The sequence below is a fragment of the Triturus cristatus genome, chromosome 4_1, assembly GCF_964204655.1.
Source record: "Triturus cristatus chromosome 4_1, aTriCri1.1, whole genome shotgun sequence".
NCBI classification, from domain to species: Eukaryota; Metazoa; Chordata; class Amphibia; order Caudata; family Salamandridae; genus Triturus; species Triturus cristatus.
The window spans coordinates 1,018,470,178-1,018,487,066 of record NC_140585.1 but is presented as its reverse complement, the minus strand read 5'-3'; the positions used below and the strand labels follow the sequence as shown (position 1 = coordinate 1,018,487,066).

Genomic DNA, 16,889 nt, shown 5'->3' with positions numbered 1-16,889 from the left:
TGATTTACAGTGACACCAATATCCATCCGTACTGGTGATATATAGAACTATTCATGGATATATGTGACGTCCAAGGCTGCTTTGTCATCAACTGATCCATAAAATGCAAGATTGAAGGTTGAGTGGTTGTTCCATAAGATCCGCGTGATGGCATCTTTATTGTTGTCCATTTTTTATTTCTGTAGACTAAATGAACAACCTCCTGTAGATAACCCTGGGGAAAATGATGCACATGTTTGCGTTAAAGTAATGCAGGGGCAGAGAGTTTGCTAGATATTGCGTTTTTAGAGGTTACCCCTAGCTCTGGCAAACTTTGTAAACATGCTTAAAATTTCCTCCACACCATGGCAAGCAAAAAGGTCTTTCAGATTATTAAAAATGCATCCAAAAAAGTGCCTTTTGAAATGATTCAGTCAGGATTCGTAGGGAATACATACATGCTCTACCTGTGATCTGGATCTCGTGCTTTACACGTGAACAAGGAAATGAGATGACTTCTGACGGTTGATATGTAGCTCAAAATGTATATTGGAACCACACCCTAAAAAGAGCCTTCAGGGAAGCATTATTTACCTGCTCATCCAGCTTGGGGTTCTGCACAAGACCTTGGTCGAATGTGAGAGCTAACTTCTGCCATTACCCAAGAATCAGAAGTGATGGAGCATGGCACATTAATATGGAAGCCGACTCTAGAGGCTTTCAAAACCTCATCCGGGCAACATTAAAATATTAAAGAGTACTGGCAACAGTGAAGCGCCTTGAGGGGCACCCCCTGATGTCACTGAAAAGAGGGCTGTTGAACTTCTGTGGGCGACTACTCTGTTGTGGAGAGAGGTCATGAAAGATACTACTGAAACACTGTGAAAGTAAGTAAGCTAGCTCGAATTAACTACTGAGCCTGCAGACGCCCCTGATTTACCCATTCTGTGCCAATAGAGAAAGGGACCGGAAACATGCAAATCAATCTAACCACTTCCCAGAGTCATCAGTACAGCCTGGACTGCTAGGCCACATCCCCTTTGCAGGGGATAACCAAGAACTCAAATGCTTTTCTATTCTTCTGGGGTTCATCAGTAAGTTTAGCATAAGTCTATAAACAAAGAGCCTGATTCGCAAAGGGCCTCCGCCCAGCAGTCAAGGGGGAGCCCCCGCACTCGGGGCGTAATCTGCGCAATGAGAATTCTCATTACGGAGATTCCGCCCCGATTGCGGAGACTCCCCTATGATGGCAGGGCCGCCGCCATGAGTGCGGAGGCCCTTTGTGAATCAACCCCAAGGTATGCAAAGGGGGCATTTGGAAATATCCCCCCACACTCATGGAGACTCAATATACATACTTAAGGTGCCGTGGGCATACTTGCATTTGGATTTCTTGAGCATCACAGTAAATATTATCACATCCTATGAACATAAATCTGTTATTTCTCTGTTTTTCTCTGTGATTGCAGAAGGCTATCCACCACATGCAAATCAGTCCATATATGTACAGTCTCCCCTGAACTACTGCACAGTCTGCCCTCTGGGGGTACTAACAGGTTATTTGGTCAAGTGAACGATTAGTATCATAGCTTCTCTCAAGCCTAACTAGTCGCCTAAGACCACAGTGTATGACTTGGTCAAATGTGAGAGAGGAAACGGATTTAGGATACTTTGAGGATGCTGTTAGGTTCCAGGTATGCATGAAGTTCCAATTTGGCTACTGATTCCAACCTCTGGACAAAGAAAGGCAGCTTTGGAATCGAATGAAACCGGCTAGTAAATCTGGGTCCCGGTTCAGTGTCTTTTAGCAACAGTCTGCTGACCCAGGCTGTTTTAGTTAATTTAGGGCATTCATGTTCTAACAAAGGCTGCTACAGTAAATTACATTTGAATGTGGCTCTCTTGTCACTATGATGCTCCTGCCATGAGCATCGAAAAGGACTCACTGACGAGGGAGCAAGCGATGTTGCACAGATCTACTGAACCCTAGGGTTTCTTAGCGTGACAAGGAGATAGAACCCATACGTGTTCTACAGAGGTGCCAAATATCTGGAGGGATTTTGTTTAACGTGTGAAAGCATAGCTAAATAAAACACACCTGCCTCAAAACACATTAGCACCATCAAAACGGTTAATCTGTCGTGTGCCACAATGTCAAAGCCATATATAAATATAGATCTACCTTCAAAAGTATCAAACCATGTATTGACGTCTAACATACTGTCAAGGTAAGTATGTATGGAGAATTAAACATTTAATATTCTTATCTGCTACTCTGCTTATCTTGACGATATACTGATAGTTGATATGTTGTATCTTGGAACCTCATAGCCTAGTTTCTATTCATTGAAGTCACTGTGGTTTCCATCAGGGGAATTTTACATCCGTACTTCACATAACAGTGGGTATAAATTCTCATATTCACGACTCTCCGTAACATTGACTTTGTTTGATATCTATGCAAGAAATATTTCTATGAATATTTTGGAATTGAATGTTATTTCAATCATTCACCCATTGTTACATGAATTGTGGTCTCTGTTCCTTGTGCAGCTATAGAAATCCTTTTTTATCTATTGAAAATGTAGCTTTTTATGCTACTACTAGTCTGCTAAATACTGACACAGCTAGTAGGCGGTACAGGTTAAAAGGGCCTTTTACAATCAGTCACTACCTGCTGTTAGTAGTGTTATAGCCTGGTCATGGTGACCGTCGTTGCTCACACTCTAGAAGTAGTACCACTCTGGATGGACACCAAAACTTTAAAAGACCCTAGCACTCTATTAGCAGCCAGCATGGCAGTATCACGTAGAGCACTGATAAGAGAACATATGACTTGGGCCACTTGCGTGAAAAGAAAAATGGTGGGCCTGCTAGAACCTACAAAAGGTTGTCTTGTGGGCTCCGTGACAGGTACTTTTGCAAACACATTCCTGTGAGCCATATGCCAGCTATGGCATAATGTAGTCTTTTACCTCTGGCTAACCACACCGCGAGGTGCCACTGTCACCCCATATGCCATGCCTGCCATGATGTGCCATTTTCTTTATCTGCCATCCATGCCAGGGTGTGACCCTGTTCCCCTATGGCCGTCATTATATAATATATTCCCATATGCCAAGCATCTCATGATGTGACCCTGTTCTCCCTATGCCAGTCTTGCCATAATATGCTGCTTTCACTCAAAATGTGCCCCTGCTGCGTAAATACAAATCCTATCGCATGCCCCCATACATCTGCAAGTACAAGCGCGCAGACAAACTTATTCACAGTGACCTTCTTGAAGTGAGAGGACAGTCAGTGAGGTGGGCTGGTCCAGCAGCGCGGGCCGCACTGCAGGGCGGTGTGTTTCCTGGTAGTTAACATTCAGGTGTCAGGGAGGATTCTGTGTAAGTGGAACCTAAGTGTATGCTACTTGCCTCACGCCCCGGTTTTATGTATGTTTCGACACCCACCACTTCTGACGTCCCCCTCGTTACTATCATGTGATTAGTCATATCCTAAAAAAGCCAGTGTTTGACACACCTACTGCCAACGAGTGCAACCAAATGAAAGACAATGGAGCATACATTCAAATCTGCAATTACATTATGTTTACTTGTATTGTAATGTTTTTATGCTGCTCAGCAAGTCTCTTGGACACAGCTGCTATCTAACATTCAAGTCCACCAGGCTAAAGCTGGAAATGAGAGACAAAGGCGAGCATTTAAGATTCCATTCTTCTGCAGGCCACATTGCTTACCTGCACCTAGGGATGACCCCGTGATCTCCCGTCATGGATGCTAAATAGCCTGCTCCGCGTGTGCTATGGGTGGAATCGTGCGCATGGCATCAGACCGCTGTAACATTTTGTGTTCTCTCTGTGTCCCTCCCTCAGGCATCATGTCGGATCACCAGTTCGGAGCTCAGTTCATGTGCAGCGTCGTGGCCTCTCACGTCAGCCACCTGCCGACGACAAACCTCAGTTTTGTGTGGATTGCGCCCCCTGCCGGGACCGGCTGCGTGAATTTCATGTGAGTACACAGAGGCGCTTTTAAAACCAGTTAAAACTGGTGGCACCGGAAGTTAAACATGTTTCATTTCCGAACATATTGTTACAATGCATCGATGTTATTAGAACTATCATGCTATTTATATTTTAATTGCAAGGCTATTGTGGTGTCGGTATCCTAGTTGAATGGCTGCCATGACATTGCTTCTGTGTTTTTCAATAAAAAGAACTGGGAACTGGGGAGATTTGCCCCAAATGCAAAACCTTCAACTTCTTTCATGACAAAGTGCAAATGCGTACATTTCATTGAAATAAATGTGATTCTTATAATGGGACTCTTTCAAGCTTATTAGAATATCGTCTATACCTTTAATACTATTGTGATACACGTACAGGTATATTACAATATAATTCAATGACTAATCCTCATTGAAGGTACAGGGTTACTCATCTTCGCATCTGCACTTAATGTAAATAATGCACTTGTCCACCGACACCTCTTTTCCATTGAAGAACAACCAATATTTCGTTCTAATTCAACTTTCAGGGACAAAAATCGAGCGTGATATTTCCTATCAGGTTTGTATATAATGAACAGATCAGTGGCATATGCTGCAAAGTATCTAAAGAGGTTTTACGACAACTGCCAACCTTATAGGGCATATGTACTGCATGCTTGTGCCCCTAGACATAACACTACAGGATAACCCAAGGCCTGTCTGATTGGAACATTTGGTATTGCGGATTATAACATCTGCAGTATCTAGCTATGCCTCTGTTTAATGTGTACTTCATTAAAATATTTAGTATTAAATGCTCGGACACATATGTAAAATTGCATAAGTAGCTCAATTCCATTAAAACTGTCTTGCTCCAAAACATGCAAAGGACACAAGGGCCAGATGTACCAAATACTGGTTGCAATTTGTAATCAGTTTATTTGTGACCAGTATTCAATATGGACTACTAGTTCCTATATAAAATTCGAATTTGGAATGTGACCTATCTCATGAACATTAATGAGGTAGGTAGCACCTTGCGACTCGCTTCAATTGGTTTCCATCACAGGGATGGTTGCCTGGTAGAGTCAGCAGACCATTGTGTTTGACATCGCCTTTCAATAAAGTAAGTTGAAAAAAAAATGCAGGCTCTTTTTCTTAAAGAAAACTGGGCTGTGTTTAAAAAAAAGTTTACTTAAAGTCTTCTGGACCCCTGCCTACTCTCCAGCAAACTTTTATGCAACATTCAGAAAGGGAAAGGGGTCCCTTTTGTTACAGGTCCTAGCACCTCATCTAGGGAGTTGGACATTTTTGCAATATTTTACAACACATTTTGGTCACAAAACATTTATGACATAGTGATGCAGTAATTGGAGGAGGCGCCAAAAGCATGCCATTTCAAGTACTAACTTGGTATGGGTTTGCAAACAAACAGCGATTCAGACTGTATTTACCAAAACAATGTTTTTTACATCTGTCCCCCTGTACTCTAACCTCTTCTGTGCCCATGACGAGATAGTCTCGTCATGGAGCACGGTCGCGCTGTGCCCATAACGAGACTATCTCGTCATGAACCCCACCTGCGTGTGCAATGCCCGGCACAGGAGGGGGAAAGGGCGTGGCACAGAAGGGGCTAAAGCACCCTTGCCCTATCTAAAACACCTTCTACCATCCTACAATGTAGGCTTTTCTTTCATAGTTATGTGTATGTGTATACTCAATGTATCAGCATACCAAAGCACCTCCAGTGTTGATGATAACAGTCTCTAGTCATTTTAAATATATAATGTCTCCATCTTGCTGGCCCCAAAAATTGCCAGTGTTTTTCCCAGATACTTCTCTTTGCTGCTTTAAAGATCTTCTCTTCCTCCACACCCCATGGATGGGTTTCATAGTGGACTACCAAGGACAGCTTCTGAAGATGCATCTTCGCAAAGGCATTGCATAGCTGCAGCGAAGCCTTTTTAGGTCTCGCCTGACCCAGCGCATGCGCTGGTCTGGCGAGACTTTTTGTGAGGGCTCAAAAAAGTGCTACCACTGTAGCCTAGAGCTACAGTGCATGTGCGCGGGCGCGCGCGCCTCACTTTCGCGGCCGCACGGCCGCTTTGATGTTTGATCACGATCTCTTTCACTTTAGCGGCTGCACGGCCGCTTTGATGTTCTCTGTGAGACAGTTTTCTTTCTCCAGTTTATTACTTCTATGTAGTAATGGTGGCACCCGTGCGCCGCCATTACTACAGAGCAGTAATAAACAGAAACAAGCATTGGCATAGCCAATAGGTCTCGCTTTTGGGACCTTAGAAGTATTTAGTTATGCAAATGTTGCATGGCTAAACACTTATAAGGTCCCAAAAGCGAGACCTATTGGCTATGCCAATGCTCGTTTCATAGTATGGTCCTCACAGGGAGCAATGGAGCACGTGCAGTGCTGATTCAGGGAGGGGTGACAATTTCATATTGTAGACTTGCATAAAGGAACGGAAATGAGATTGCAGTTGTCTGGAGAGTGCAGGTATGGGTGTCTCTTAAAAAAGATTAGATGCCCATTAAAGACACGTCTTCCTGTCCTTCCTCAACTGCAGGACAGGAAGGGCAGTCTGAAGTATGGTGTGGGGTGTTGTTTTGAAGTCTTTAGTTCTTTACAGCTTTCACCATCCTCTATAGCTTTAGTTTCTTTGAATCAAACCTTCTACAACGGATGTCAATTCAGTTTGTCCTTCTCAATTTGCCTTGAACAGGGCAATTTTTGTGTAAACCTCAATCCCAGATGTTAGGACATGTTCACATCCCCTGGCTTAAGGCTTGCTAAACAATACACACTTTTAGCTTTTTCCTTCTACAGAACAATGTTTTGTCTGATTTACATTCATTATAACCACCTTCTTGGTGCAGTACTTCTGTAAGATAACCGTCTGCCTGTGGAGACCAGTGGATCTCATGTCCACAAGGTTTATATCATGCAATATGTACAAAATAGAGGATCATCTTCTAATTATCAATGTTGGGGGCAATTGTTTCTGTCAGGACCTGCAGCAAGTTTATCAGATTTAGATAAAACATGAAAGGGGCATATACATTCATATCGGATGAAATTCTGGTATGGGGACATTTTGATTTCGGTTTCTATACATGTTAGAAATTTTTACTGAAAAACACTGCTATTTAGATGAAAGTCCAAGAAATTCTTAAACACCTCCTTAATGACGGTATACAAAGATCTGAGACCATCATTTCGGCGAAATATCATTATGTCTCTTAACCACCTGTTAATGGGGCCCTCTAGCATCCCCTGCTGGTGGTGCCCAAGGCTACTGCCATGGATAGCAATACTCAATGAACAGATCAACCTCATTACAGAAAAAGCATGCAGATTGCAGCTCTGTCCACTGACTTGTAACAACTTGGTAAAAGAGACCACTGGACTTGTGTGTGGTGAGCAATATCTTCCCAGGGCTGTTGGGAACCATATGGTGTCCAACGGCACGGGGAGGGACTGCTTCCAACAATCAGGCGTCTACACAGCTCTCTGCTGTGCATTCTCTAATGTGCGCTACTTCCTCCCAGAGATGGCCCTACCTGCATCCTATTTATATGAAGAGGCCCATCATTTCAGGATAATGTTTATATGACAAAATATATCAAATTCGGAGTATCAATTACAAATATTTCTGCTAAATAAGCATATATAGGAAGTATAGTGTTACTATTCTTCACTACACATCAAGCACTTCACAGTATATTAGTAGTCGATATTGTGAAGTCTATTCTATTGCAGATCAATAGAAAAAAACTCCATATTTTGGTAGATTACCCAGGGAACCAGCAGATATAAAAATAAATACACTTGGGTTAAAGTTCACTGCCAGTTCTTAAACATACCATTTGTCACTATTAATACTGTTACTTTGCGGGACAGTGGCATAAAAAAGGGCCAGTGCATGGTGATCATACTTTACCTACTTGCAGGTGGTGGTAGACCGGTCTGGTTTAAGATCTGTGTAACTCCAGACAAAAGCAGATGTTATTTTCCATGGGGATTACTACTGTTATTGGATGGCCTTTTACCCTGTAAGAGGAAACACATTGGTAACAGGTGTAGAATGCATTCATTGTCGAATGTAATTTTACCCTCTCCTTGAGATTTCACCATTGGACGGTATTTCCCTTTTGGTGGTAGATGATAACTTCCTACCAAAATATTTGCGATTTGCCGTCAGCAATACAATTAACACCCAACAAAGGAGACATATTGTTGCATACCGTGGCTATAATCTTCAAGTAGAAGCCTAGAGACAGGGCACGAGTCGGGGGTACACGCAGGTACACGGTGTCCACCCACTATTTTCACAGGGTGGCAGCGTCCCCCCTGCCAGGGAGTTGGACCCCACAGAAATATATTGAACTTGTCCCAGTGTAAGACACCGGGACAGGTTCAGCAGCGCCTGCACGTTGTCTGCTTTCCATTTCCAGCAGCAAAGTGCAGGCAGCGAGGGTTTTTTTTCCACCTCCAGCTGGGCCCAAGTTAAGGGGCCATCAGGCATCCTTTTGTTTGAATATCCTGACTGGAGGGGTCCTGGAACCTCACACTTAAATGTAAATGCACTGGAGGGGAATGAATGCACACAGCTTGCTATCTCTTCACAGGTACTTATGGGAGGCATGCATTTACCTTTGTTTTGTCCCTCTATATAAGTGCAGACACTGTAACATTGTCAGATGGGGTGGTCTGTCCCAGTATTTACACAAATAATTGTAATACCATTTATTTATTTATTTTAAAGCGCTACGCTATGACGTCATGGCACGCGTTATGATGTCACTTGCATAGTGTCTGACTTGGTCAGTTCCTCCACTTCTTTTTATAAGACTTGTGCTCTGCCTAGAGGTAAAAGGAAGATTTAACAGACAGATTCCATTTCTAAGTAAAGTGACTTGTGAAAGTGTAATGCTGCTTTGTAGGATACGCCTATGTTTTGTTCTTTAATCAGAGACTGAAAAATCTAATCTGCAATATATTCCAGGCCGCAATTTATTCCAATACCTTCATTTCGGATTACCATCGAGTCACGTGACATATACGAAAGCATATAAAAGAGAATTCAAGCTGTCTTTGGCGATAAGATTTTCTTGGTTTGTAAAGTAAGGCCCTGGGCAGATCTGGAAGGTTTCCCACAGTTTTTGGTTTCCGACACACCCTTTCTGTGGATATTGCGTCACTCGATATACCACGAATAGAAAGTGACACACTGTGTGTCTGAACCACTCATACTTGGTAAACCAAAGTCGGGAACTTCCATTCACGGCGGATTGTTTACGGTCTGTGTTTTCTTTAGGATGTAAATTCAGCTAATAGCTACATAGAACTCCAGGGAAAGGATTCTGAGTCTTGGGTCAAAGGATGTTTCACTCGTTTCCTAGCACCACGGCCATTTTGGATGCCTTTCTTGCAGCGCAGCGTCCTCTTTTTACTGTACGTGTTAGTGCCACAGGCAAGTGCCTACAATGGCCTCCTATGGCACGGACCCTGAATATAATTAATATTCTATGGAATCCGGAAATTAAATATGCTACCTATCTTGGTGATATATTTGCCACCAAAGTACCTTGTATTGCAGTTTGATGCACATCAGAAGCCGCCGTGTAGCATATAACGGCGACAGACTTGCTTATATTTCCGAGCTGATTCGAGGGGCCTTTTTGGGAGTGAATAAAAACACGGAGAGGCTGAGTGTGAGCCTCTGACCTCACTCATGAGGCAATCATGGAAGGTGGTGGAGTGGCACTCTGGCACAAATGGGTTTCTTCTGTGCGTTTCCTTTTATTTCATGTATTATATTATTCATTTCATTTATAAAGTGCTTGTGCTAAAGCGCTTCGAATAAGACAAGGCTTAAAATAATATAAACCATGTAATAATATTAATGATGCGTTGCAAATAGTACAATGAAGGGAAGGTTTCTTGGGAGCAGGAAGCTTATGCTGATGGAAAGCTGCCTGGAAATAGCGGCCTGGAAAGGGGGGGGGGGGGGCAAGTGTAGGGGAAAGATGATGCAAACATCTGAAGGCGCAAATTTCACAACTTGGGAGCTAGCAGGGAGAATGACCCAAAGCAAGAGGGAGCACATGGGGATGGGGGTCTACCAAGCAGAGCGCTAGGAGCAGGTGAAGATGCAAGTCTGTAGGATAGGAGCAGGTGAAGGGGAGGTAGACACTAAAGACAATCTAGATGAAGCGCAGAAGGCGTGAGAAAGGAAGCCAGCCAGGAGCAGTGATTTTTGTGAGCGAGGTGTGTCGGTGAGGAAGAGCCTGGTTGAGTCCCGCAGTGAGGGGCAGGCTTTGGAGTGCATTCAATTCTGCCTCTTCGGCAGATTTCAAACGAGGTAGAACAGCTTCTTAAACTTGTCTCCCAAACCAGTCCCCAGAGGAGCTCACAAGGCTCATCGCTTTCCCCTCTTCTGTTATCTACTGCATGGGTAGATTTTTCTTCGTCGTGTACGCAGATGATATGCTGATTCTTTTGAATACGCAGCGTGGTGTGATTGCAACTGCTCAGGAGGCCTACGTTATTGGTTGAGCTCCAACTGCTTATAGCTTAGAGTTCCAATTTTGGGACTCTAGCTTGTGGCATGCTTCTTTTGGCCCCAGTCTAGTTCCAGTTGTAGTGTGTAGGAGCTTGTAGGGAGGTTTGCCCTTTCTTAGTTTTCCCCATAAGTTTCTGGTGATGAACACTTTCATTCATACATGCATTGATTACTGCAATCCTGTCTAAAGGTCTGTAGCCAGTAACTACTACCAGACTTCCACGTATCCAAATTGCATCTGCGCCTGTCCTACCTGGGCTTAGATAGTACTGTCATATTTTAGCAAAGATCAAAGAGCGTCACTTTGTTGGCAGTAGGGAAGAGGACCCTATTTAAGCAATAATGCATAACTCTCCGGATGTTGTATGCTCCATGGCCTCCTTTTCTGGTGAACACATTTTCTAGGTAGGTACAGGCCTCCCTGCTGTAACAGTCTTTACATATAATACAGGTGGGCAGGCTGGGGTGGGAGATTGTTTAGCATACAGGGGTTCAGTCTCTGCAATTCCTTGCCATCTCGGTTGAAAGCAGGGCAAAACCATCTCACGTTTGGGAGAGTGGTAAAAGCTTTGCCAAAGCATCCCCCTTTTAACCCTGCCCTTCCTTTTCTTCAACAGTGCCAGGAGGCATTTTTTTAGAGTCAGTATAGTGCCGTATGTATTGCAGGACAGAACAGAATGGAGTCTGAAATGTAGTTTGATAGGAGAGCCTCAGACAGATTGAAAAGGATGAATATACATGAAGAGCAATTAGTAGACAGGAGCAGTTATGCAGGCAAACAATTCTAAAATAAGGATTTTTCTATGGAAGATATAACGGCAAGAAGGGAGCGGATACTCTAGATCTGAACAGGAAATGATCAAGAAACCAGCGAGAGGTTCTGGGAATAAGAAAGATGAGAATAAGATGAACCATGACTGTGGTCAAATGGGAGCAGGCCATTCCTGGACCAGCCATCATAGATTGATCAGTTTTTGAGCAAATCTAGAGTGAGTAGTCCAAAAAATAAGCAGGCATGTGGTAAAGGGTGCAAAAGTTACTATTAAGGATCGCCTTTGAGGCGAATTTTGCAACCATCTATTAGGCACTGAAATCATGAAACACCTCATAATTGTGAGGGCTATGTAGACCACAAAGGAAGATTTAATAAGGCAAAAGACAGGAGGAACAGGTGCTGTTGCTAGGGACACATCTGTGTGCATCAAAATGTGCATTATTTAAAAAAAATAAAAATATGAATAACATTATGCTTACAGTAAAATGCGCAAGTAGATAGCTCATGATGTCGAGGTGCAATGCAAGGTGACCACTGCCCCCTGCTTTATGATGACAGGATGTGAGAACAGTGGGGTGTTTCGCAAGATGCTGCACATTTGTCCAACGTTTTGAACAACACATTTTGCGATCTATGTGTTCTACGTTACCTTCTGCTTTTGCTGGTCCTCCTTCATTGAAGGGCTCTTGACCTGCAGTGACACTCTCCTTAGTTAAATACTGTAATTTCATGTATGCGGCCTTCCAGCTGGACACTTGCTGATTTACAAATAGCACAAAAGTAGTCTGGCAACCTCGCCTTTGCTCAAATAAATTTGGATCATGTCGCTAACGCCCTGAAAAGCAAGTAAAGCCCTCTATGCGAGCACACCGAAATAGCCCATCAAGGTTTTATGACTTTCCCACCCAAAAAGATGCCTATATTCAAACTAACTCTGTAGACTCTTCATCATCTTGGCGTGGGGCAGACTGTATGGAAAACATTCTTTTGAAATACTTCAAGGAAATCTGCCTCACATTTACTTCACCTTGAAGAAGACTTCTTGACCTTACACCAAATCTGTCGAGCTTACAGTATGGACTAACTATCCCTCCAACCAGTGTTTCCTTCCTGGTCTCCTCAGTAAGCTTAATTCCCTGTCCATGAAAGTGCTCTGAGTCTGTCTATAGACATCACTGCGTCTGCGGTGCAAACAATAGGGAATGCCAAGAGCTTTGTGCATCTACTCATTGACAATGTCATCAATGAAGGCACTTCGCTAATAATGTACAGCCCCATCTCTCTCTCTAACACAAACATACACACTCTCTCTCTCTCTCTTTCTCCACACAGTCTAATCCTCAAACTAAGTCTATTTTCTCATGCACTGGTTATACTCTGCCATTTGCAATGTCATTTGTCCCAAGCGCTGGTAAAGTTGGCAGCAGTGATTGGCAGCGGCAGTGCTGGTGGTGGACTACTGCTGCCTGGCACACTGATGGTGATCATAATGTCCCACACATAGTGTCAGTGGCCCTTACTTGGGATGAATCCAATGTTGCTAGGACAGCAGTACTACCCAGGTTAGTGGCAAGACCAAAAAGAGGCCACCAGTGAGAAGTGAATCTTTGTTCCTGTGTACATACTATTTCAGTCACATCACACATGCTTCAAATGTGAAGTGTGTTCAGGAAGAGTCCAGAAGCAGAACATGGTTCCTGGATGTATGAGATGGTGAGCATGGCTCTTGGATGCAACAGACTTGAATCAAGGCTCCTTGATGCTTCACATGTGGTACATCGTTTCTGCAAGCATCCTATGCAATTCAACTAATATATTTAGTTGATTGTGATTTCCGGGTGCTTTAAATATGAAAAAGTAGTATCTGATGGTTTTTAATATATCTCATGAGAATTCAGGCCTGTCAAATGTTTTTGCGGAGTCTATTGAAAACATATGACGTGGGGCCCACTGTTGAAGTCTTCCATTTTTGAAGGTGTAATAAGCACCTTTCTCAACATATAAAACACACCCTATCCTCCAGGCAAATAGAAAGGGACAATGTCATGATGTGGCTTTCTAAGCAGGGTTTGTTTTATCTTTCACATTAAAAGTGGCATATAAAATCGGACTGAAAGTTGGAGGGGGGGATTCCACTCAGGGGTATTGCTCCCCACACCCAAGGTGTAGGCTGGATTGCTGGAAGAAGGCACGGTGTCTGCGGATCACATCTCAGTGGTTCTGCTCCCTAGCCTTCAAGTAATGGCATCAAGATGATATGGGATGGGGGTCAAAGGGTAGTCTGTAGATTTTACTCCTGGGTCCTTTGGCAAGGCTGTGGAGTGACATTAGGTGTGGCCTCTCCTTATGGTTTCCTCTCCACGTCTCAAAGGACAGGAAGAAGAGGCCACCATTCCCTTCCCAGGATGGGCAAGCCAGAGGATGCAAGAAGGCAATCCCTACTTCTTTCAACCTCTCCTTAGTCATCGTTTTATGAGTGGGAAGAGAACAGGAGGAAGGTAGTCTCCGGCCATAATTACTATGCATTCCCTTAAGTTGCAACGTATCACGTATGTTTCCTTTATGTTGCTGCCTATAGACAGGTGAGGCCAGTTTCCCTAAGAATTCTGTCCATACTGGAAGGTATTTTTGTGTCTGTAACTTGTGTGTTGGGTCCCCTGACTCACTTCATTTTTCCTCTATCTAAGTTAGCAGCCAGAAAAAAAAGTACATCTTTTTTATCATATACTATGTTCTACTGGTTTCCAAACATCACACGGTGGAATCTGCCATCGCTCGGTGTTTTCCGCTGTTGGTTCACATTCACACACAAGATGAAATCATGCAGCTAAAAGGTCTCCCACCCCCTTAGATTGAATAGTTCATTCAAAGATGCGGTGCACAAACTGGTTCAGGAGTACATAAATATAGTTGTGTTGAGTTTGGCAATAAGTACGAGTCCGATTAACACGTTACCAAGCCAAGTTTTTGCGCAGCACCAAGCTGTGCCGTCATGCATGCTGTGGATGAAATTCTGACCAGCTTATTTTGTAAGCTCCGTGTGACTGAATGGTAAATGCAACTTATGCTCGCACCCTCTCTATATCTACCCCTTGCAATTTGCATAACATTTTAAATGATCACCTGAGGCCCCTACACAGTTTCACTGAAAGCTTAGTACAGATTTAGTTTCTATTGAATCAAAGGTATTGTCAATCCACAAGGTGTAAAACCAAAGGGGATGATGGACGGAGTGTTGAACATTGCAAGCACTCACCCCCAGTCAACTGATCTGGGTTTAATCCATCATCATTCTTTAGCTCACTCCGCCACCCCAGTTCAGACATGGCCATATGCAAATCAGTCTGACCATGTGCCTCATGGGAACAGTCCAGCCTGAACTGCCAAGCCATGTCTTCCCTGGACCGGAAACAAGCATCCTGGGACCAGTTTCTCGCTAATCAGCCATCATCAGCCAGGCTAGCTTGAATCCAGTTACAAAGTGAGCAAGGGACCCACGTCTGGGCACACCCTGCCAGCTTAGGGCGAACAAAAACACAAGGTGCTCCTTCAACATAAAGTGCAGCATGACCATTACTGCAGATTCGATACCAGAGTAACTACATTTTATAGGAATCTTAAGTCCTACAATAATGGCTATTATTGAACATATATTTTCTATCTGCATGGACGTGTCTCATTTGTTGCAAAACTCTTTCTTCCACCACAAATACATGTGTAGTGTGAATAAATGTAACCTTGAGTCTATTTATAGCAGTGATAATAATACCCTGCATCTGTGCTGTGAAAGATGTCCCTGCACAGTTCACCACAGGCTTCCCAGTGGGGCCTCCTATGGAAGTAAGCTCTCCAGCTGCCAACATGGCCTGGAGCATCTTACCAGAGTAGGAATCAGTGTCAGGACAGCAGAAGCGCAGCACTGCCGCTGGTGGGCCTGAAACATCTGTTCGGGACAGTGAGTCTCAGGTTGAAAGTCTCACAAAGGGCGACGCCATCTTTCCTTCCTTGTAAGGCAGATTCACCATCGAATGATGCGCATAATATTAAGATAGTTGCTGATATTTTTAAACAGACAACAAATACTAAAGATAGATTTTAATCATCTCCACCAGCAGGCATAACATTAACTTAGATAAGTATGTAGGGGTGTGCATGTTCCTAACATTTCATGATTTATTTTTTATCACAACTCCACAAACATGCGACGGTTCATTCCAAAATTAGATTTACAAAATGTGAGTAAGATATTTTACAAACGAAAATTTTGCTGAAAAATATGTCTGCAAACGATGACTTTTAATAGAGTATCCTCAAAAATAGGAAACGTTGCGCACATATTCTTTTAGAAACACATTTCTTAGCATGAATTTTCACTCAAGGCTTTACTTTTGAAAGGTTCACAAAACTCTGCAGCTTTTGTAAAGGGTGAAGGTGTTAAACTTTGCAGAATATTACGATCACATTTTAAATCTTACTAGCTGTAATGTGAAATACACTCTGCAAGTTGCACCCCTCCGCAACACTAATGAAAAAGGTCAGTAGTAAAAGTCAGTCATGAGGACGACCTTTGTTGCAAAGCCCTACCCTTTCACAGTTGTATGTGATTTAATAGAAACATGATTTCATGGAATACCATTACTGAGAAACCATTCCACCTAAAATGTTTAATGGAAATTTTCAGAATGAATGGCATTTACCATTTTATTGAAGCCGATTCATAGAAACCTTTTGGTTTATAATTAGCTTTTTTATGCTTATTTTTTAAAGATTTAAATACAGTGGTTGCAGGTCTTACATTCAGAAATAGTTTTGTCTGAGGTTGCTTCAGATTCATATATTTTACATTATCAAACAATTACTTCAAATGCTTTTAATTTGCTGACCCCTCGCCACTTATAAAAACCATCCATCTCTGTCCCATCACAACCACTAAAGATCTTCAACCCATGCCCCCTAAAAACCTATCACCACACCGATCCCTGAACTCTGAAAGCCCTTTCTACTCTTAGCCTCCACCTATCCCAGAAACCTGAAAACCCCTCACTATACCTAAACTACACCCATCCCTGACCCCTAAACAACACCCAACCTTGAAACCCTTTCAACCCCTACACTCCATCCATCCCTGAACTGGAAAACCCCTCACTATCCCTAAACTCCAACCATTCCTGAACCGTAAAAATCCCTTTATATGCCTAAACCCCACTTATCTTTGCCCCTTAAAAGCCCTCACCACCCCAATCTCCATCCATCCCTGAACCCTAAAAATCTTTACTGCCCGTTTTTTTAAAGAAATTAAGTGCTTTGTAGTTTGTTTGTTTTTTGCTACATAAATAACCTTTTATATGCTTATGTGGGATTTAGACGAAGAAAATGAAAGCAATCCATTGATGTGAGTTAAATTAGCATGGCCTCCTGGATATAAGAACATTTCTGATATCCAACAGGCCATCATACAAAGCTTTCATTTGGCCCATATAATGGAAACTAATTTGAAATTTATGATCCGCTTGAACATTATCTCTCTTTGAAATTGTCCTTATTCTCTGACACTATTCGGTTTT

The 16,889-nt window shown here is 42.9% G+C and overlaps 1 protein-coding gene across 1 annotated transcript in view; it reads left to right on the top strand.

Annotated features, from left to right (window-relative positions):
- RELN (reelin) overlaps window positions 1-16,889 on the top strand; it is a 1,440,257-nt gene that overhangs the window by 220,672 nt on the left and 1,202,696 nt on the right. The window contains exon 3 of the mRNA XM_085653954.1: window positions 3,857-3,992. Coding sequence (XP_085510080.1) covers window positions 3,857-3,992 — 136 coding nt within the window. The remainder of the gene's footprint in view (window positions 1-3,856; window positions 3,993-16,889) is intronic.